The 21,734-nt window shown below is 41.1% G+C and overlaps 1 protein-coding gene across 1 annotated transcript in view; it reads left to right on the top strand.

Annotated features, from left to right (window-relative positions):
- The window catches only part of disc1 (DISC1 scaffold protein), a 53,766-nt gene that overhangs the window by 25,806 nt on the left and 6,226 nt on the right, over positions 1 to 21,734 (top strand). The window contains exons 10-12 of the mRNA XM_074646613.1: positions 1,085 to 1,145; positions 11,417 to 11,660; positions 14,764 to 14,808. Coding sequence (XP_074502714.1) covers positions 1,085 to 1,145; positions 11,417 to 11,660; positions 14,764 to 14,808 — 350 coding nt within the window. The remainder of the gene's footprint in view (positions 1 to 1,084; positions 1,146 to 11,416; positions 11,661 to 14,763; positions 14,809 to 21,734) is intronic.

Below are 21,734 nucleotides of genomic sequence, written 5' to 3' on the forward strand. Positions count from 1 at the left end.
GGTTGGTCAAAACCACAATGTGCCATTTGTAATATTTTATTTTTTTGTACAAATGACAAATCAACGTGTTAATTAGTGAGCTTTAGAGGTGCTGGTGTGCAGATTTTGTTTGGACAGAGCCAGGCTAGCTGTTCCTCTCTGTTTTCAGTCTTTCTGCAAAGCTAAGTGAACCAGCTGTTGGCAATAGCTTCATATTTAATGTATAGATATGAGAGTGGTATCGATCCACTCATCCAACTCATGGAAAGAAAGCAAATGTGCGTATTTTCCCAAATGTGGAACTATTTCTCTAAGCAACTGAGTTAATTTCCCATCTTCGATTGCTTAATAAAGTCTGAACAGGTAAAAGTATCTTGCAAGAAAATAGCAATGATATATGAATGTCATATAGATTCTGGTTGTTGAGTCGTACAGATGCTGGGATGGGCAGCTTTGTGTGCATGTTTCATTGCAGAGGAGGAGGGTGGTATTGAACGTTATAGCTTGTGTGCACATATATATGCGGTGCAATTTGATATAAGTGCATCCTATTGTGTTCAAAGGCCCGCCGCTGCGGGGGGCATATTCTCATGTTTCATACATGAGCTCATTAACGGCGCTCAGATTGCCCTCCTCTCCATCCTGACTAGCACTCACCCAGCCTGCGTCTGCCTCCTCAGGCACCGCTCACTGCTGGCAGAGGGGTGCAGGAAGCAACATAAGCTATCCATCCAACTTTATGCCCCACAGAAAAATCTGGCACTGTATGAAGACCTATGCCATTTTAGAATCCCCTTTTATCCCCAGGCCGTCTCCAATTTTATCCCCTCATAGAGTGGTGGGAATGATCTTTCCTCAAATGTGTGTTTGTCTTAAGAGAGAGCCAGCTGGGCCTTTTGTACCGAACTGTACTGTTGCAGTTTCTCAGACATCACCAGCTGTGATGTCTGCTACCTTTCCCAACAGAGCCCGTGTACAATATAGCTAATGACAAGTCTGTTTTAATGGTATTAGAGCTGTAATTTGTTGCTAGGATACGCCATCATGGCTAATAAAAGTAGTAAATGAAGTGGACGTAACAGGCTGTTCTTCTCTCTGTGTGCAGAAAGCCGGCTCAAAGAGAACACGACCAAGTACATCAAGCTGCTGGAGGACAGACTGCACAGGTAAGAGTGCTTTGTGCCGTCTCTCTCTTATTAGTACAGACATGAAGAGTCAATAAGGAGTACAAAAACAAGGAGATATAAACAGAGCAACAGTCTCCAAGGAATTTCCTCTCACCTCTATTGTCCTCTAACCAGAACACCGTCTCCCCAATACATCACCTCACCCACCGCATTATGCACTCACACATTTTGTCTCCCACAGCCCCTTTCTCACATCTTACTTCGTCTCTCACCTGCACAATTTTTCTTCCTCTTTCCACCTTCTCACATATTATTATACCTCCACACAGGGCTGGGCGATATGGAGAAAATCAAACATCACAATCAGGGCAGTCAATCGATTAAAATATTCAATCGCGATTTATTGCATGATTGTCCATAGTTGATCACAATTAATCGCACATTTGTATCTGTTCAAAATGTACCGTAAATGGAGATTTGTCTAGTATTTAACACTTTTATCAACATGGGAGTAGACAAATATGCTTGCTTTATGCAAATGTGGTATATATTTATTATTGGAAATCAATTAACAACACAAAACAATGACAAATATTGTCCAGAAACCCTCACAGGTACTGCATTTAGCATAAAAATTATGCTCAAATCATAACATGGCAAACTGCAGCCCAACAGGCAACAACAGCTGTCAGTGTGTCAGAGTGCTGACTTGACTATGACTTGCCCCAAACTGCATGTGATTATCATAAAGTGGGCATGTCTGTAAAGGGGAGACTCGTAGGTACCCATAGAACCCATTTTCATTCACATATCTTGAGGTCAGAGGTCAAGGGAACCCTTTGAAAATGGCCATGTCAGTGTTTCCTCGCCAAAATGTAGCGAAAGTTTGGAGCATTATTTAGACTCCTTTGCGACATCATTATTTAGTATTTATCATAGTATTATATATTTATTTATTATAGTTTTATATGATACCAGTATCTTCACTCTGGCTTTAAAACTGAGCCCGCTACAACCTAAAAATCACAAGTTGCATTAATGCGTTAAATAAATTAGTAGTGTTAGAGCTAATTTGCGTTAGCGATATTATCGCATTAACTTTGACCGCCCTAATTACAATATTATTTTACCAGATACCTTGATATCGATATTGCAACGATATTGTAGGGTTGACTATCGGTGCCTTCACAAAATATAGAGTAGAGATTTTTGATAAATAATCATCAGTAATGTTAATACAATGACTAAGTGGGTAAAGAGAAATATTAGAACAGCTAGAACAGTCTGGTAAGTTCATAAAATTACATAACTTTACTGCAATGTGGCCTGTAAAACCAGGAAAAGACAACGCTTATGCCATATTACAATATCCAAAATCTAAGACAATATGTAGTCTCCTATCACGATATCAATATAATATTGATATATTGCCCAGCTCAACCTCTCCCCTTTTCTGTGTAAACCATTTTAGACAAAACAATAACTTTTTCTGTCAGGTCCTGTTTCTATCTGCGTCTCGGAGCTCCTAAATCACTGAGGACAGGTCTGTTGTGTTGGTGGTCGTCCAGCCCTCCTGACAGTGACACAACAGGATAGTGATGTGCTGAGTGGCTGACTTTTTCGAACGGAGGGTGTGGAAACCAGTCAACTGTCGACACCATACGCGCATTTATGCTTCCTTATGGAGATTAGAGTTGCTTAGCTCGTCTCCATCGACACAGACAGCACCGAGCAGCTGCAATGCGATCGGCTCTCATTCTGCAGCATTTGTGTTTTACAGATGGATGAATAGAGCTGGTGATGTTTTTGTGTACACCATATGAGCTGTGCTTTCTACGCAGTCGCTTTTTTTTAAGTGTTCAGAGGAGGGAGGTTAGGCCACCTGGGCTTACTTTGAGCCAGGAAAAGCCTATATTATCAGAGACACCGTGTGTCTGCTTGACTTGTGTTTTTGTGTGCGGTGTATGGTGGTGGGGGCTTTCGTGTTGCATCCTTGGAGAGGCAGGGTCAACTCTTTGGATGGGAGCCAGGAGTCAGTTGCAGAGGGATGTGGCTCTGCGTGGTCAAGGAGCCACATGGCTGCGATCTCAGTGCCCAGCAGGGGAGCCAGGCTCGGGACCTGTTCTGTCAATAGGGCAGATGGCCACTTTATGTTATTTATTTGTTTGATTTTGAGAGTTGTTTGAGCGTACCTGTCTGTGCCATGTATCTAATGTGAAAAAACAACAACCTGGCAACACTAGCTGACTTACTGGAAGAGGCATTTGACAAGGTACAAAATGGGTAAAAGCTAAGGGTGAGGGGGAAAAAAATCAATGCAGCATAGTATCACAATATTTTGCGTGGCAATATTGTATCAATACACGGACATCAAGTATTGATCTTTTATTATATAATAACTATTAACCTCTTAACAGCCCGGCCACTTTTCTGTCTTTCAGAGGTTGGAGCAGGCTCAGTCAAAGCTAGAGTGAAGATAAAGGCATCATATGAAACTAGAAAACCTAAGAAATGGATTGGTACCAACCATGTCATCTTAGCTTGTCCGGAAATACATGATTGAATGCTCTTGCTGGGTGCTTTATATCTGCCCTTTTAATAGAGCTCCTATGCTATATTCTGTGATCCTAGCTTTTAGTTTCATCAATAGATAGTTGATTAAATAGACCACATGCATCTAACCACATCACTATTGAAATAAAAATCCCATTAAAGGACACCTTATTGAGTGTTGGGTGGTGTAAACGGATTTTCCTGCTCTTCACATTCTATATTAATTGATTGGCTCTCCAGCTTTGGATCAGCTTCCATATCCAGAGGCGGTCTGGGGTCAAATCACAAGTACAGCTTTGCCTTCAGGCGAGGACCAGTAGCTTCCTCCAGCCCCAGTTTGGCACAGTGTCACACATTCGACTTGATTGAATGGCCAATTGTCCCCACATGTGCATGTACACACACACACACACCCAGATACACACATGCATCCATCAGCCACTGTACGTTTTATCAGTCAGCTCTAATGTACATTACTGTTGATGGAGTGTGGTGGTGATGGGAGGTGAGGAGAGGAGGAGGAGGGGGGATGGGAGGAGAGAGGCAGATTAGTACTGGTGAGATGTCTGGTCTCCGTGGAGACGGATGGTGTTGAAAAAACCAATTATCTCTTCTTTGCTAAAGACTAGAGCAGGATGTTAGAGCGGCGCAGATGCTGTAAGTGTGTCACCAGAACAAAAATAAAACATTTTATTCAGATTAGCAGCAGCGCACAGTTGTTTAATACATTATGTAGATGTTTCATTAGGAAATGCCTCTTGAATATTTCCTACATTTATGCATTCTTCTGTTGAGCATTGGATGTCATTTATCATATTGAATGGAGGCAATGCAACTAGTGTAGAAGTCATTAAAATACACAGACAAGACATGTTCTCTTTGTTAAAACAGAGGACTCCATTATCACTATTAATGTACACAACCGTGAATGTACATAAGACAAATGTAAAGTGTTTGTAACAAAGGGACCTTGGTAGCTCAGCTGTCTGCTGCAAAAACCTCCCCAGACATCAAGCCGAAGCTACCCACCTAACAAACTGTTCAGTTCACCATCACACCTCAACCAATAGTCACCCTCTTCTATTTCACCATATTATTAGCACCTTTCCTCAGCTGGTGTTATTTAAGATGTTGCCTCATGATTAAAGGAACAGTGTGTAACATTTAGGGGGATCTATTTGCAGAAATGGAATATAATATTATGTTTTCTTTAGTGTATAATCACCTGAAAATAAGAATTGTTTTTGTTACCTTAGAATGAGCCGTTTATATCTACATAGCAGGACCAGAGGCCAGTAATACGAAGCAGGATTTAGGGTTAGCGAGGTAACTTCAGGGTTAACCCTGGGTTTTCCGTCCTATGACGGTGGTTCACTTCTTACCGGGGTAGATCACCATGGTAACTGATGCTGAACACCTAACCTGCTCCGGTGCAGGTTATGTTCCTGATAAGAGATCAACTCGTATGAAAGCACCGCCTACTGACCAATCACAGCTCGGTGCGCAGACCGTATGATAATATTACACAAATACGAAGACGTTACAGTCATAAACCAGATAAAAACAACACAGTTTAAACTGACAAATGAAGGAAGGCAGCTGGATGTGTGCTGTGGGTGCTTTCCGCTTTTTATTATGTTTTTATATTTATTTTTTTACTTGCTCTCAAGTCCGTTTCACACCACCGGAGTCATGGACGCAGCTGAAAGATGACTGGAATAGTCAAACACGCCACAACCTTGTCAAAGGCCATAATGAAGTGATTAACTCACCCATTACACTTCTGAAAGCTATTTATATATCACTGTCCCATCTAGACAACTATATCGGACTTTTGCCAGCTGTCCTTCCTGCATTTGGCAGCTTCAACGGTGTTAATTTTAGTCTGGATTATGTGTTTAACTTAGTAGTTGTCTAATATTATAGCTCACTCTTTCTTTGTAAGAAAGTGCCGCTCTGCTGACTTGTCAATGTTTGCGCTTGGTCAGATGTTGCACACTCCATCCCGTTTATGTGAACGCGCTCATATCCAGATGGAGAAACCCTGGGTTGACTTACCAAGTTGATAACCACCATCGTAGGAACGTTTATTGTGATCACGTTTGTTAGGGTTAATTAAACCAGATAACGAGAACATACCCTGGATATGTTGAACTCACTTCGTAGTACAGGCCTCTGGTCCTCTCTTCACGGAGCCAACCGCCATGTTTTCACAGTAGCCCATAATGGACAAACCACTGTGTTAACTTTTTCTGCTTGGGCCGGAGTCAATAACGTTACTCGTTAACATTACTATTCTCCAAATGACCTACGCTACTCTTACAACAACCGGCTCTAGATAAGGCCATTCGTACCGTATCTAACGGGAGGTCTTTCTCTTTTTACTACCTCTTTACACAGTTCATAACGGCCCTGTTAACTTTCTTTTGTACTGCTGATATTGGTGTCAGCCAACAGTCTCTGTGTTGTGTTTGATGGTAGACCAACGGCTGGCGGTTACTGTAGCAGCTACTATCCATTGAAAGCCGCTAAGGAGCTAAAATAGGCTCTTATTGTGTGACTCGTTCCAAAAAGTTAAAAAGTCCGGATGCGTTTTACTGTTTATTAAATGAAAGGAATTACAAACAATAACGTAGGCTAACTGGAATGACTAAAGTATGTGAAGTGAAGTGAAGTGAAGTGACAGTCAACAGAAATCCAAGCTTATCTCACCCTCTTTGTCTAACTCCCGCGGTCCAAGTGAACAGGTAAAAATAGGTGAAACCACACCCTTGTCCCAATTACCAGAAGTGATGTTAACCAAAAGAACGTGTGCAGCCTAAACAAATAATAATAATAAACAACAGACTAAATACACACTTTGGCTCCTACAGTTACACTTCAACAAACCACAGACTACTCCGATGTCCATTCAAGATGGATTTATTTTGCTTACAAGCACTCCGGGACACACGATCACCTGGGAGCTACAAGCCCAGTCTGACTTGGTAAAATTACTGACAATAGTAACAATTATAAGCTGAAATTGATTACTAATGTAACATGCAAGAGGCATATGTTACACATAGTTGTCCTACACACTTGGCACACGGAAGAGGTCACAACCTCACCGCTAGATGTCGCCAGATGTTACACGTTGTACCTTTAAGGTGGAAATATATATTACCAACTTGCTTTTTAATGTGTGAATTCTGGTTGTTTATGACTTTTGGGAATCCTAAAATACCAGAAGTCATGACATGAGACTACAGGTGAAAGTCGCATTAATTTATTTTATTCAGGAGAGTAATTTCTTGGGGAAATGGCTGATCTTTAGATAGCCCAAAACTCCAGCTGTGACTGAAGATAGGGGCTGTTTTTCACAGTCTGTGTGTCATTGGTATTCATGTGTGAGATCTGAGCTGGGTAGAATATTGGCCAGACAGTATGTGACTGTGAACCTGCTTTGTGCCTTTTCACTCTGGAGAGGTCGAACTGAACCTACTGGTACCAGCAGGACCGAGCCGCTGCTCCTTCCTTCAACAGTTATATTTATAATCCTTCCTCCCGTCTGTAATGCCTTGAGGAGAAAGAGCAGTCCTGTCAGTCAGCGGTCACAGAGGGGGGTTTTAGTCGGAGTGTGCCTGCCTGTCTCTCCTTCTTATTACCGGGCCATCAGCGGAGCAGCACACCCACACCCTGCCACTGTCAGATGGCGGGCCGAGCGGCTGCCACCAATTAACCCCCGGGCGAGAAGTTCACACCGACGGGCACCAGGAGGCCACCATCACAGGGATGCTTAGGAGCTGACATGTTGTCCGCATCTCCAGTACACAGAACCCTAATGCCAACGCCACTAATGTGTAATGAATTGTGGTTGTCGTTGAAGAGAAGCTTTAGTGATAGATGAGGCCGACATTTTTAGAGGGATTTATGATTGTACAACACTGAATCCCCACAGAGAATGATTTATGGGTATGTGTGTAAGTTAACACATGTGTGCACATCCACATCTGTGTGTGTCTGTGTGTGTGTGTGTGTGTGTGTGTGTGTGTCTCTCTCCACTCCAGAAGAGACAAATAAAAATGGCATGGCTCACTGGGTGCGTCCCCACTACAGCAGAATTCAGAAGCGACGGCGTTGAGTAGCGAATTGGCGAGGGCAGGGGGGGGGGGGTTGCTGGGCCCAGCAATTTTTCTATTGTCTGTGTGCCAAATGAAGGTTAGAGCACGGCTGAGAGGCGTGCGTTGGCAGGGTACAGAGGTTGGCAGCCTTTTCAGGCAGGAGATGGGCTGGAAAACAAGTGGCATTCAATTTTCAGGGGGCCTCATCACTGAGAGCGAGTGGAGGGAACAGAGGGGGAGATTAAACAATATTGTCTGGGTGCATTTTGCTTTTGAGTTGTTTACGTATGATGGAAAATGAGCAATTTCTCAAATTTAACTGCACAGCAAGGAGGCACTCTCTAGGTGAAAATACTGACTGTATTATAGGGGCTTATACTGTATGTAAGTATATTTCTGCTTAGAGGGCTGTGTATTGGCAAGAATCTGGCAATACGCTACGTATCATGATACAGAGGTTACGATTCAATATATTGAGAAACTGTAAGCAATTTTCATTTCAGGAAAATTGTCATAGTATAAAGAACACATCGCCATATGCATAAAATATGAGTAAAAAACAATGCAATCAGAACAGTGGGATCTGCATTAACCCTTTGAACTCTGCAATAGAAATGGACCGCCAGTGCATACATTGGTATTTTTGCTTATCTTCAAATTCTTCATATCCCTAAAATCTGTACAACCTAAGTGAAAAGGTTATGTAAATCGATAAACCATAATATTTGATAAAGTATTGAAAGTATGACAATAATCGGACATGATTTTTCATAAAATGTTACTAAATAAACACACAAATATTGATCCAAAAGACTTCTAAATGTAGAAACATGAACAAAATATTTCTTATCAATCCATAACGTAACTTGAACGTAACTAAATAACGTCATCACAAGTGTACAATGTGATGACGCGAAGCTTTCTGCTGCAAAAAGAATGAATGCTCTAGCTATTTTTTTTAAAATTTTACATCGATTTAAACAGGATCATATAAACAGTTTTTAAAGGGTTTTATCACAGTCCCTGTAACATCCAACATCACAGCACCACTTTGAGAGGGCACATACACTAAGAGGCATCTTTTTGTCAATGAAATAAAGTATTGACAGAGTTTATCTTTGTATTTAAACTATTAATTAAAAATCAATAGTGTTTTTGAGAATCAATAAAACAAATAATATTGTGATACTTGATATTTTTGATATTTCCTTACCCCCCTAGTTTAGAGTATGTAATGTTTGATGCCTCTCTTACAGTATGTATAAAACACACATCTTTGTCCTCACATCCTGTCAGCTTCAGTTTGTTTTCTACACAAGATGGATTCCTGGAAACACGGATGTTATTAGTAAAGACAGAGAAATATTTCTGCTCTGAAGTGTGGACTTTAGCATTTTTTTGTGTGTCTCTTAAACCAAATTAAAAGGTAGAATTTCTTACAACATCAACAGATTTGGTTCCCGAAATGTCACCTGGGACCACAATTATTGGGAATGATTTGTTATCTAAAGGTCACTGAAAGAAGAAGGGGAATAAATATAAATATTTTAAAAGGTCAGAGGTCTCAAATGTGAGCCAGTGGAGGAGTATTTCATTTAAAGGAAATGGAAAACAACTTTTGGGAAAGCCAAAAAGACCTGCTTATAATTCAACATCAACATTCTCATGCCCTTAGAGGTACTTCCACCATGGTGGACTGACTATCAGACACCATAAAGTGTTACTGTAACACAGTGTGACCAACTTAACATGGAACAATAAACAGAGACCACACCGGTCAGTGACCGTGCTGCTCATTTTCTGAATAATACATTCAATCAGATGTAACTGCTTTAATTGTTCTCTTCTGTTTTTACACTGGAAGGTTGCGTTTGGGGTGTCACAGGGGTCAGAGGCGAGTGAGGGTGAAAAGGGAGGACTGATTGTAACTCACTGAGTAGATAAACAAAAAGCAATCTTCTTGTCCTCCCCGTGAACTCGTGCTCAGTGACCCCGGCAGAGATGAACACATCCAGGCTCTGTCTTGTGTCTCTGCTGCAGCTCTTTGAAGAAAAGGGCAGCCTACAAGGAGGCCGCTCGCTCTCATTACATTATGTCAATGGAATTACAATCTCTGAATGATTCATTTCTCACTCTTCTGTCAGTGCTTTATTATAGAGATGTCATTAAAGATGTCCTTTACTGTGCCTTTATAACTACTGTGCTCGGTCATCATGCAGCAGTGACATGCATACTAGAGACTATTTTTAGTTGTTTCAATTATTTTGTATGTGCTGTTGTACTGGCCTTGGGCCACCCAAAGGGTCCTGGGCCCCCACTTTGAAAATCACTGATAGATGAGAAGGTCACTCTCTTCTTGTCTGTCCTTTTAGTGCTGAGCTACAGCCAGGAAATTAACGTAGCTTAGCAAAAAGTGGAAGCACCTATCAACACCTCTAAAAGGTCACAAATGAACGCGCTTTCGGTCTTTATGCTAAGCTAAGATAATCATCTCCTGGTTTCAGGTCAATACTTAACGAGTGGCATCGATCTTCTCATCTAATAAGTGTTTCCCAAAATGTCAAACTATTGCTTTAAAGTAGGGCTGAGCGATTTAAAAAAAATATCTAGTAGTGATTATTTTGACTGAATTGCGATTTGCGATGTTAGAGGGAATGATCATTTTTATACAATTATTCTCATTTCATTGGAAAACATCTGATTATGGTGTTATTTTTTTGTGGGCATCTGTACCAAGAAAATATGTTTTCTTAAGTCTTTAGAATATTATGTGTAATCCAGAACATCTGTGCGGCACAACAATATTTTGACACACGTTTCGCCTTTAACAATTTTTACTTTATTGTGCCTCATGCCATTTGAAAATTGCAGTAGGCCATATTGCAATTTTGATTAATTGTGCAGCCCTACTTTAAAGGGACAGTGTGTAGGACTTGGCGGCATCTAGTAGTGTGGTTGCAGATTGCCACCAACTAAGTACCCTTCCGCTCACTCCTTACTTTCCAAAACTGTGGTAACGTGAGCCGCCGAGTGCAAAACCGTGGTAACGTCCTTTGCCTCGCTCAGAAGCCATCCGTACCATAATAACACTACTTTAGGAGCAACGGAAGTCAGACGGCGGCTGGCGGTACCACAGTTTTGCACTCTGTGGCTCACGTTATCGCAGGTTCAGAAGCGTGTCGAAGAACTAACGAAAACACAAAGATTCTTAGTTTCAGGTTATTATACGCTAATGAAAACATAGTTCTGAATATTATATTCCATTTCTGCTCATAGATCCCCCGAAATGTTACACACTGGTCCTTTAATACATGATTTGTAAAATAAGCATGTACTATGTGTTTACTTTCTTGTGTCCAAACGTTTAGTAGATGATATAACAAAAATGTGACTATATAAATAAATATATATATGAATATATCTAGTATAGGTTAAGTATCATATCATATTTAACTGGATCATATTTGTAAATTACTGTAATGTGCCACATTGTACCGTATCGCATGACATTGCGTTTCAACCTGCAGTATGTTGTTGTGCCATGTTTTTCATATCATATGTTATATCATGCTGTACATTAGATAGTTTAGTGTATCACATTATATCTTGTATTGCATTGTATAGTAAAACATACTGTTCTGTTCCTCTCTATAGCTGTGGCTGCCCAGGTTTGGAGCGGATCTGGGAAGCCGACCTGGAAGCGTGTCACCTGTTCCTGCGAGGCCTCCAGTTGCGAACTCCCAGCTGCAGCGGAGGAGACATCGAAGACCTCCCCACTGCAGCAGTTTATCCTCCAACCCAGCCGTGCACCAAAGAAGAAGAAGACTGCGCCATGCTGACTGCGTTGGGAGGACGCTGGTGTCCCGAGGCAAACTTACAGAACTCTGAGTTCACAAAGGTAACGGCACAATGTCTTGTTAACAACACACAATAGCGAAGTGCATGACAGACATTTAGAGTATAAAAGATGCCCTTTTGAGGCTGTCCACTGCTGAAGTCTGACATATTGTCTACACATAATAACACATCTTTGCCACTGAAAGGTCTATTTTAAGATTCAGGTTTTTTTTTACTGTGCTGTGAAACGTGAACTCAAATAAAGCGTGCCTGCTCGGTCAGTCTTACCACTTGACTGGAGAGGACATTTCCAGTTTCGCACATTCAGCTGTTGTCAGAATATAAAAGTCTGTCAGCTCCAGCGAGATGAGCAGCAGTCTATTAGCAGCTTTGCTCAAAGGTTTTTCTAAATGAGGAAAATGTGGGCGTTGGAGAGGCGACCATTTGGAATTATTTTGGCTTCCTTGAAGAGTTTCATTCTACATAGTGCGGATTTATGAGCCTCTTTCTGCATGATTACATGCGTTTCGTGGGAATGCATGTGTGTGTGTTTGCGCGAGTGCTCTGTGCCGGTCTATCCCACAGTGAGTTGAGGTCCACTGCCTCAGGGCAGAGTCCAACTCACACTTTCCTCCGCCCACGTAGTCTGACAGACTCGTCTGAGATAGGAACAAAGCCAACAGAGCCAGCATTAATAAAAAAAAATAGCACATTCGCCAGACATGTTTTTGTGAGATTATATTTTGTTAGTTTGTCTCACAGACTGTGATTTATATCATGTTTAAACAGTAGATGATACTTAAATTTACTTATTTCAGTATGGATTTACTGGACTGCAGCCATAAGCAAATATTTATCAATGATCTTTACTGGTGCTTTTGGCATTAACACTGGAAGCTGAGTATTCTCAATGTTTTATTTAATTCTTCTACTGTTGCACCCTCTTAACCTCCTCTCACAGTCGTACTCTGTGTAACCATAAATATAAACCTTGCATTGATGTCTTCTTTCCCTGCCCTGCCTGCTGACCGCATTATACAAACTGCATGGTTCCATTTTCTGCTTTCCCTTTGTTTCTCTCTGCTTTTCTTTCTCCTCCTAAAGCCCGGCCCCTCCTAACATTTCTCCAAGAACTAAAAAGGTGAGACAGCCAAACGTTTCTCTCTTTTGTCTCCATCCTGTGCTCTCTACTTTCAGTGTTTTCTAAGCTAAAAACACTGGAGCTCAATGCTGCAAAAATACATTTCATTTTTTTTAGATTTAGATTTTAGCGTAAATCCTGGAATATTTTAGAACGTCAGTGCTGCTCAATTTAGAAATTCCCTTTGGAAATGAGTCACAATTTTGCTTTGAATATGTTTACACAACGAAAAGAATCTACGACATTCATGGGTAGAGAAGAAACAGCACATCTGTACTGAAAATGCTCTTTGCAGCATCATTATCAGAACAAGCATCTTGTAATCTCGCATCAAAGAGAAGAGACGGATAGCAGCACATTAAGTGGACAATTTTTGTCCCGAAAATATAAGACTTTTACTATTATTATTATATTTCAGCCATTTAGTATCTTCCAGTTGTAGGTACATTATTTTCCTAAATATTCTAGGACCCACATATCAAAAGGGTTTTCATCTCAAGGCAACAGACAATAGGAGAGTATTTTATCAGCTGGATGCCAGAAAACCTTTAGAAAACTGCATGTGACAGATTATATGTTGCTGTGAGATGGATGTACTGTAATTGGATCGAGCAAAGACAATCCTGTTTGTGTGTGATTCAGAAATTGGAGCGTTTAAATGATCTGATCTCAGATACTGTATGAAGAGTTCACTGGAGAGCAAAGCGTTGACGGCATGAAGATACGTGTTATGCTTGGATCAGACTATACAATATTTTTGTTGGTTAAAATGGTCACTACTTCAGATTAGGCGATTGAGAGTCATAAATTCTTGTCGTGACTTGGCCGGGAGACATGACAGACGACATCATCACTGGTCGTCTTTCACGACGTGCGTGACGTCATCGAGAAAGAAGCTTGATGGTAATGGCAGTAGCCTACTCATCGATTTGCTGAAGTGCCTCTGCTTTTTCTTTGTTCACTCTGGTCCCTCGAGGAAACAAAAAAAAATGCTGGGTTGTTGTCGCCATAGCTCCACAAATCTTTCCTCCTTTTCACATTTCCACCTCACAGCACTGACATCGTTCCTCTTTCTCTTCGGCAAAGCCATGGCCACAACTGAATACAAAAAAATCCAACATGCTAGACTTTGTCGTGAGGCGTCCCAGAGGTGGCGTTGGTTGTTGTCTACTATAACACACTACACGGGATAAAACAATCGATTAGGGCTGACCCAAATGCTTCGAAGCTTCAACCGTTGCCATGGTAATCAACCTCCAAATCACTATTCGAATGCTTTGTTTTTTTGTTTTTTAATATACAAGTATGTCATAATAATAACTAAATCCCCAAATAGCCCATTAAATAAGGGATAATCCCACAACATTATACATTATTCAATTTCAATTTAGTTAATTATTATTAGTTATTCTCAGACAGATATCGCTGTTTGTTACGTGTAGAGGTGCATGTGTGTGTACAGTAGTGCACTGTTCCGAAGCTTCCGATACCTTCAAATATTTCTCAACGAAGCTTCGAAACCCAAATAATGGTATTCGGGACAGCCCTAATTGTCGCATACAACACTCATTGTCGTTCCCGATCCGAGCAGAGACCCAAACAACAGCCACGTCGAGCTATAATCGGGCTGATATTGTGTAGTTTGAACCAGCCTTTGCACAATTTTTGATTAAAAAATTATTAAAACATTGCTGATTATCATTTGTTGTTACCGTGCCTTCTTATGTACTTACTCTAAAGCCACAAACAATATGTTAGTCTCCAATAGGTACAGTAATTACCTCCTTCCTTAGTGGAGAATGTACAATTACACATTTGAATACTAACAAAGGAAACCTGCAGTACAGATGAGCCAGTTAATCTATTTTCTCCTTGTCAGTTTTGGTGATGAATAATTACAACCTCCTCTCATTATGATGATGTTGCACACATACAGTACACAGCCAACATAATTGCATTTTCAATAATTCATGAGCAGGTTTATGACTGTGTGGCCTCAACAAATGTTTCTCTTTTGTTGCAGAAATTGGAGGAGTTCTTGTTCTCCATGGAGGATAATCACCCAGAGGTTGGTAGCGCTAACACTGTCACTGTGTGGTGGAATGCTATCAGTGTAATTAAAGTGTCAGTTGCATTGACGCGAGGCTTACTGGGACACAGAACAATCCATTAGGTGACCTTTACTTAAACGTGACCTCTGCCGCCTTTCTGACTGGTGGATCGATACTGATCTACATGAGAAGCGTCGGTTGGTGTCGCTGACTGTCTGAGTTTGCACAAAGAGCTTTATCTATACAGGGGAGGGTTTTGCTGAGCAAGTATTCTCCTTTCAGCACCTCCATGATTTAAATTCATACACTTATATGAATCCACACCTGGAAGCCAAATGGTGAAATGCTACCTGTACTTTTTAAGGGAGTGTCCCATGCAGGATTTCATGCAAGTCTGATAAGGGTGTATGCATCCTGGATTCACAGTCAAACTTTGGATTTCTCCACATTTTGAAGCAATGTGCATGAGGCTGTAGAGCAATACTCCATATAGAGATCAGAAGGTGGTGTCTTTCCTGAGACTAAAAGGAATTAAACAGTGGGTTTCTCTCTTCTAATGTAAGCTGCAAACTTTAGCATGTCTGGCTTATGACCTACAGTAGCAACCTAGCCATGCGATACTTCCAACGACACTCCTGCAACCCCAGGAAAACTCATTATCCGAGATAGCAAACTCATCAGTTAGAGCGCATCCTCAAATCTTTTTCTTTTAATGTTAAAAATTAAAACACATGGTTTGAAAATATGCATGAAAATGTTTGAACAATAAAGCATAAATCTAGCCACTGTTTTGTAGCCAAACAGGGTTATGTTACAGTGAAATACAAGTCTGATCTCGCATTTGTCCTTATCATACTTACTAGTACTAACTAGCCACTAGTACTACAATACAGTAAGGGGCCGTTCACATGTTGCTTCTAAAAATGCGTGGAAAACGCCAGCCGTGCCACTTTCATCCTTTTATCCAAGATGCTTGGGAGGTTGCGCTCCTGTCGTTACTAAGCAACCAAAACATGCCGTAACTTAGCAGAAAGCCTCACTGACAGAACTAAACTCAGTCAAAACAAAGATAAATGGATTTCCAGCACCGTGAATCCTTCACAGTAGTTTTACTGCTAAATTTGTCTGTGTCAGTTTGACTGACCTTTCAACCGGATGTTGTGCCTCGGACGGAAAGGGTGACGCAAGTAAAGTAGTCCGTTGGGCAGATCATAAAGCTCCGGGTAGCTCTGCACTAAAATGTTTTACTTCTCCTCCATATATTTACCAAAGACTGATATTTACAGAAGACAGAAAAGATAGCACTCGCTTTTGAGCCAGTGGTTTGAGTGGTAAACTGTTCATGTGCTGGGCGAGAATAGAAAGCTTGACAGGCTCAGCAACAGTAACCAAGGTTGGTACAGTCAGTTTATTTTCATGCACAAGGTGTACGGGAGAGTGACTTGTATACGTGAACTTTGAATCACAATGAATTATTGAAAACCGAGCTGATATCAGAATAAAGTATGATGTATCACTGAGTCAGATGATATGATGGCTGTTAAATGGTATTGGTATATCTTTGTCTCGATGGTGTTGTGATAGTGGCGCTGCGGAGGAGCGTGATTCTCTGCCTCGCAGAGCGTGTGACCTCTTTCTCCTTTCCATAATGACTTTAAGTAAATGATTTCCACTTAGCTGCTGCCCTGCTGCCACAATGGAGATTGATTAGTGTGTGTGTGCAAGTGTGTGTTTTAGCACGACTCTATTTTCTTGTAATCTCTACTAATTGTTCTTTTATCCTCTCAAGGTCCTTACAGTACATCCCCGTCTATATACTGACCCACAGCACCAAACAAGTAGAGACACATTATTCAATCGACATGTTTTATTAGATTTATCAGGTAGTTTTGATGATAAAGTCATAGAATTTACACCAGCCCTGTTAGGAGAGATGATTGCTGCGTTACAATACCTTACTGCACACTAAATGTAGGCTATCTTCATATATGGTATGTTGTTTTTGTCATAAATATAACCAACAGTTAGGTACATGGACTGCAATTTGGTACAGTGCATGTGATGTCAATGAAACTGCAACTTTAGGATGTCACTGCCTATCAAACTTCACAAAGAGAAAGATATTTTTCCAAAAATTGTGAACAATTGTGGATAATTGTGCATTGTGGGACAGAAGTGTACACCAGCAGCACTCTAAAGTGAAGCTGTATCCCGGTTCCACTTCACATTGAAAAGTGACAAAATCAAGTATACTCAAAACTGCTGGTTTTTGAGTGTATTGTTGACGGACACTATTGTCCCACAATGAATGCAAAACTTTAAATTAAACTGCGGATGGTGGTGAGACAGAAATAAAAAAAAAAGGATTAAATAAAAGCAATCAGTTCTTAAAGGTACACGTATTGTATCATTTCCTGTTAGTATAAAACAGTCAAGTATATTGATTTCTTGTATACCAACTACTTAAACAATAGGCCTATACTATAAAGACTAATGGAGTAGTATGTTGTATGGAATTGGAACACAAATACAGGTGGTGGTCAGACCTCAGGAAAACAAAAAAGTATAAAGACACGGTCAGACGTGCGCTACTGCAGGCGAGTGACCATCACTAGCTGAGACGATATCCGGGCGCCGTTCATCTGCATGTACTGCCCGCGCTGCAGTGACACAGAGCCGGTTGAAAAAAAACACCTCTCCCTTGTCCGCCTCCTGATCCAACAACAGGTGAGGGAGGTGTGTGTGGAGCGATGTGGAGCCAACAGTCCTCTGCTCTGTAGCTCCGTATCGACCTAAACACTAAGCCCTTCCACTTTTTAGAAGCCCAATCAAATACAAATGTTTTGATTTAAATCCCTCTTGTAACTCTCCACCGCTTAAATATTCTGTTTCACTGTGAGATACGTCACATTACAGCAGTTAGAGACGCTCTAGCTTCGGTTTCATGGGGACTTTAACTTTATCACTTCTCCTCAAAACCTACTTTGAATTAGTGTGCAGTACAGAATTGGGGCACAGCTACAGACAGAAACACCTCATACTGTCACTGCACATATTTCTAAATGACCTTGTAGACGGTCTTGGGAACAGATTTTTTTACAAGTGTGGATCCAGTAAGCAACTAACAGAGCATCGGTGATAACAAAGACGCTAGTTCATCATAAGCTAGTTAATTTCCTTTTGGGTTTAAAATGAATCCAGCTGCTTTATTGTTTGCACAAGCAATTATGACCTTGAGTGTAATACCAGTGCAATATCACTGCTTTGTATCGCCCGCCTGGCACAAAGCGTCGGGCCTAACAGCACCTGTGGGAACATGCACAATTACCTGCTGTCTCTCACTCATTATTGCTTAAATAACCATACCAGTGCATACATGATTCTGAATATTGAATCTCTAAATAATCTGTTCACGCTTCTGCAGTCTTCTTTGTTTACTCTTGGTCTAACAACATTAGCACTTATATGCATCAGGAATCAACACAATACATGTATGATTCTATTATACAAATTGGCATGTTGTTGAAATCTCATTTCCCGTGTTTTCTTGTTTGTTAAAAGGCGCAGGTGGCAGAGAAAGTAATTTATATTGTTTTGATCACCACCGGGAGTGAAATAACATCTTTGTTTAAAGGTCTGTGTACTAAGGGGTGTAGTGTCATCGTGCACAGTGAGCTTTTGTCTTCTAACCGGTGCTTGTATTGACTTTACGAATGCTGACTGGAGGCTGTGAAGTATAGAATCAATCAGCTGCACAAACACAGGGCTCTTATCTGCTAAAGAAACTCCTAACCTTGATAAACAACAGCTCAGTCAATCTATAAACTGACTGTCTTGCTTCTTGGTATAGGAGGACAGGGATCACATAAAATGACGCCTGAGGACAGACCCGTGTCAGTGATTGTTTGTTCATTTAAGTGTCTCAAACACCAAAACAGGATGTTAAATATTTTGTCCTGTGAGCTGTTGTGCCTTTAAAGGTCACATATTATGCAAAATGCACTTTTCCATGTCTTTTAAACATCAATATCTGTCCCCAGTGTGTCTACAGGCCACCATAGTATCATAAAAGACCATCCTCTCTCTTTTTCTCCTCCTCCGTTTGTCCGGAAATGGGTGCAGAAATAAAAATTCGCTTTTTTCCTAGTCTTCTGACGTCATTAGGCAGAAATGCAAGCCATATATGGCTTTCCTGTTTCCAGTGAAACAGAACAGCACCCCCCTCACCCCATACCCCGGCTTGGTAACCCCGCCCACGGAGTAGCCGGCTCAGCAAGCTGCGTCCGCCATTGTTATTTCGACTGTTTACTAGTAAACATGCTGAAAGGAAAACCCGCTTGTTCTGTTGTTGGCTGCAATACTCCACACAAAAGCTTGCACCATGTATTGTAAACTTTATTTGAGTAGACAGATGACAATATTAATTATTCACAGCATTTGTAATCATCTCACCTGTTAGTTAGTTATGTTAACATGGTACAGGAGAAAGTCTTCAGCTCTGGTAAACTATGGTAAGCTAAGCTCCGGTGGTCTGTAGTCATGGTAACACAGAGACAGCTACTACTGTAAATAATATACCATTACTCTGATCTTCCATACATTTATCTTTTAGCAGAAATAATGAACTGACTACTGTTTCACATCTTCTATTTTCCACCCTGATGGTCGCTGTGTTTACACACCGTGTCATAGCGGTAGCATGTAGCTAACCCGTTAGCATGTAGCTACATGCTAACGGGTTAGCTACATGCTACCGGGTTAGCTTTGTATCTCCATGTAAACAGAGCCATCTGCCCACAGCTATCTGCTCTCCTCTGGGATGATTCTGTCGGTCATTTCTCACAGATGGATCTGTAAAGACAGACGTAAAACAGAGTGTATGTTTACGGTTTACAGAGTTGATGCATGAGGTAAACACTGAGCTAACTAACAGAGCTATAAACAGCATTATTTACCTGAGAGAAACCGTCAGGAAAACCTGGAATCTGGACCGCAGATGTTCATCATGTGTCGCCGATTTCTGATCAGATTCCTCCGGTAACGTGCGCTGGGTGAAGTTTCTGGTTTATAAACTTTAAAGTGGTTTATAAACTTTATTCTAGCTGCTATCTCTATCTCTCTCTCTCTCTCTCTCTCTCTCTCTCTCTCACTAAATCCTTGACACTGTTTCAACCAGACACAAGAGGAGAATAGCTGGGCAGACAAAAGATACGAAGCTGCCAAATGTTCTGCTTGGTACAGCGCCAAGGTCGTAATGTACACAAAACACAGCACAGGGGTCGGTGTGCACAACAGTCTCTCTCTCTCTCTCTCTCTCTCTCTCTCTCTCTCTCTCTCTCTCTCTTGAGAGAGAGAGAGAGAGAGAGAGAGAGAGAGAGAGAGAGAGAGAGAGAAAACGAGAGAGAGAGCTTCTCCGGGAGGGAGGGGGAGGGTGACGCTGTTGTTGAGGACGTTTGATTGACAGAAAACGCTGACCAATCAGAGCAGAGTGGGAGGAGACAGAGGCTACAGACACAGAAATCAGCACTTTTGGAAATGGGCTGAAACAGAGGTTATAGAGACATGCTGGAATGCATGATCTGATTGTTTTTTTGAAAAAAAAACTTCAGAGACATGGTTTGGAGGTGTCTGAGACCTATAATAACTAGTTTAAATGGAGTATAATATGTGACCTTTAAGTCTTACTTAAGTCCTTAATTGCATCAGGGAGGACTTGTACGTATCGTCGAGCCTCAGGCCTGTTGTTGTTGTACTTTTCTTTTGGGGAGTTACATCATCCGGAGAAGTAGTGCTATTCCAGGACAAAGACCAGAGACACGACTTTCCAGTCATTGTTCTGACACCTCTGAGCCGCAGGGAGTTGATATTTCCTACCTGCAGCTATGAGTCAGATCAGACTTTCTATGTGTTGTTTGACGAGAACACTGGGTCTGCGTGTGTTTGTGTTCTCTACGCTTGATAAGTGTGAAGAAACTAGGACACGATGTCTGCAAAGGGGCCTGTTCTAATTATGGCCAGCCCTGCTCTCTGGATGCTCTGCCCTGCTGCACTCTGCTCCTCCACCACCCCGACATCCACACCGTCCTCCAACACACACACTCAGCCTCGCAGCATCCTCAGGTGACATGCTGACTGTTGTGCACACCGACCCCCGTGCTGTGTTTTGTGTACATTACGACCTTGGCGCTGTACCAAGCAGAACATTTGGCAGCTTCGTATCTTTTGTCTGCCCAGCTATTCTCCTCTTGTGTCTGGTTGAAACAGTGTCAAGGATTTAGTGTCAAAGAGATGAAATGAGTCTTGGATAACTCTGAAAAGCTCCACGTAGAGCTCTGACTCATGATTATAAAAGCACAGATGCAATTTAACATTATTAAAACTACGATTAAAGAGAAAAACAACTCAAGGAGGTTTGAAAGTGCAAGATTTTGTACTAATGCCCTCTTAATATTTGTATAACAGCAATCATTGTAACTGAAGTAGGCCTCCGTGCAGTACCTTTAATCAGTCATACATTCAATTATATATATTCAATTCAAATATTACATATACTCACTATTCGTGGGTGTAAAAGTGCCGTAATATCTCATCTGTCTACAGTAGCATTGTTCAACATAAAGTTAATTAAAAGCAAAGTATGTTATGATTTTGATTACTTCCATACAAGATATTATAAGACAAGGGTTGTGGATCTTTGTTATCTGTGTAGCTATGGTGACTAATTATCCTCAAATTAAATCACAAATAATGAGTCATGATGTATCATTACTCTTGTTTTAGAGCATCTGTGAAAGACACAACTAAGACACTGATAAGTTCATTCTGATAATGCTTTATAACTACAGTCATTATTCTCCGTTATAGGCATTAGCAATGCTGAGAAGCATGGTCATACAGTGTATCATCATACAACGGTTCGTATGATATCTTACAAAAAGTTATT

This window comes from Sebastes fasciatus, chromosome 9, assembly GCF_043250625.1.
Source record: "Sebastes fasciatus isolate fSebFas1 chromosome 9, fSebFas1.pri, whole genome shotgun sequence".
NCBI lineage: Eukaryota > Metazoa > Chordata > Actinopteri > Perciformes > Sebastidae > Sebastes > Sebastes fasciatus.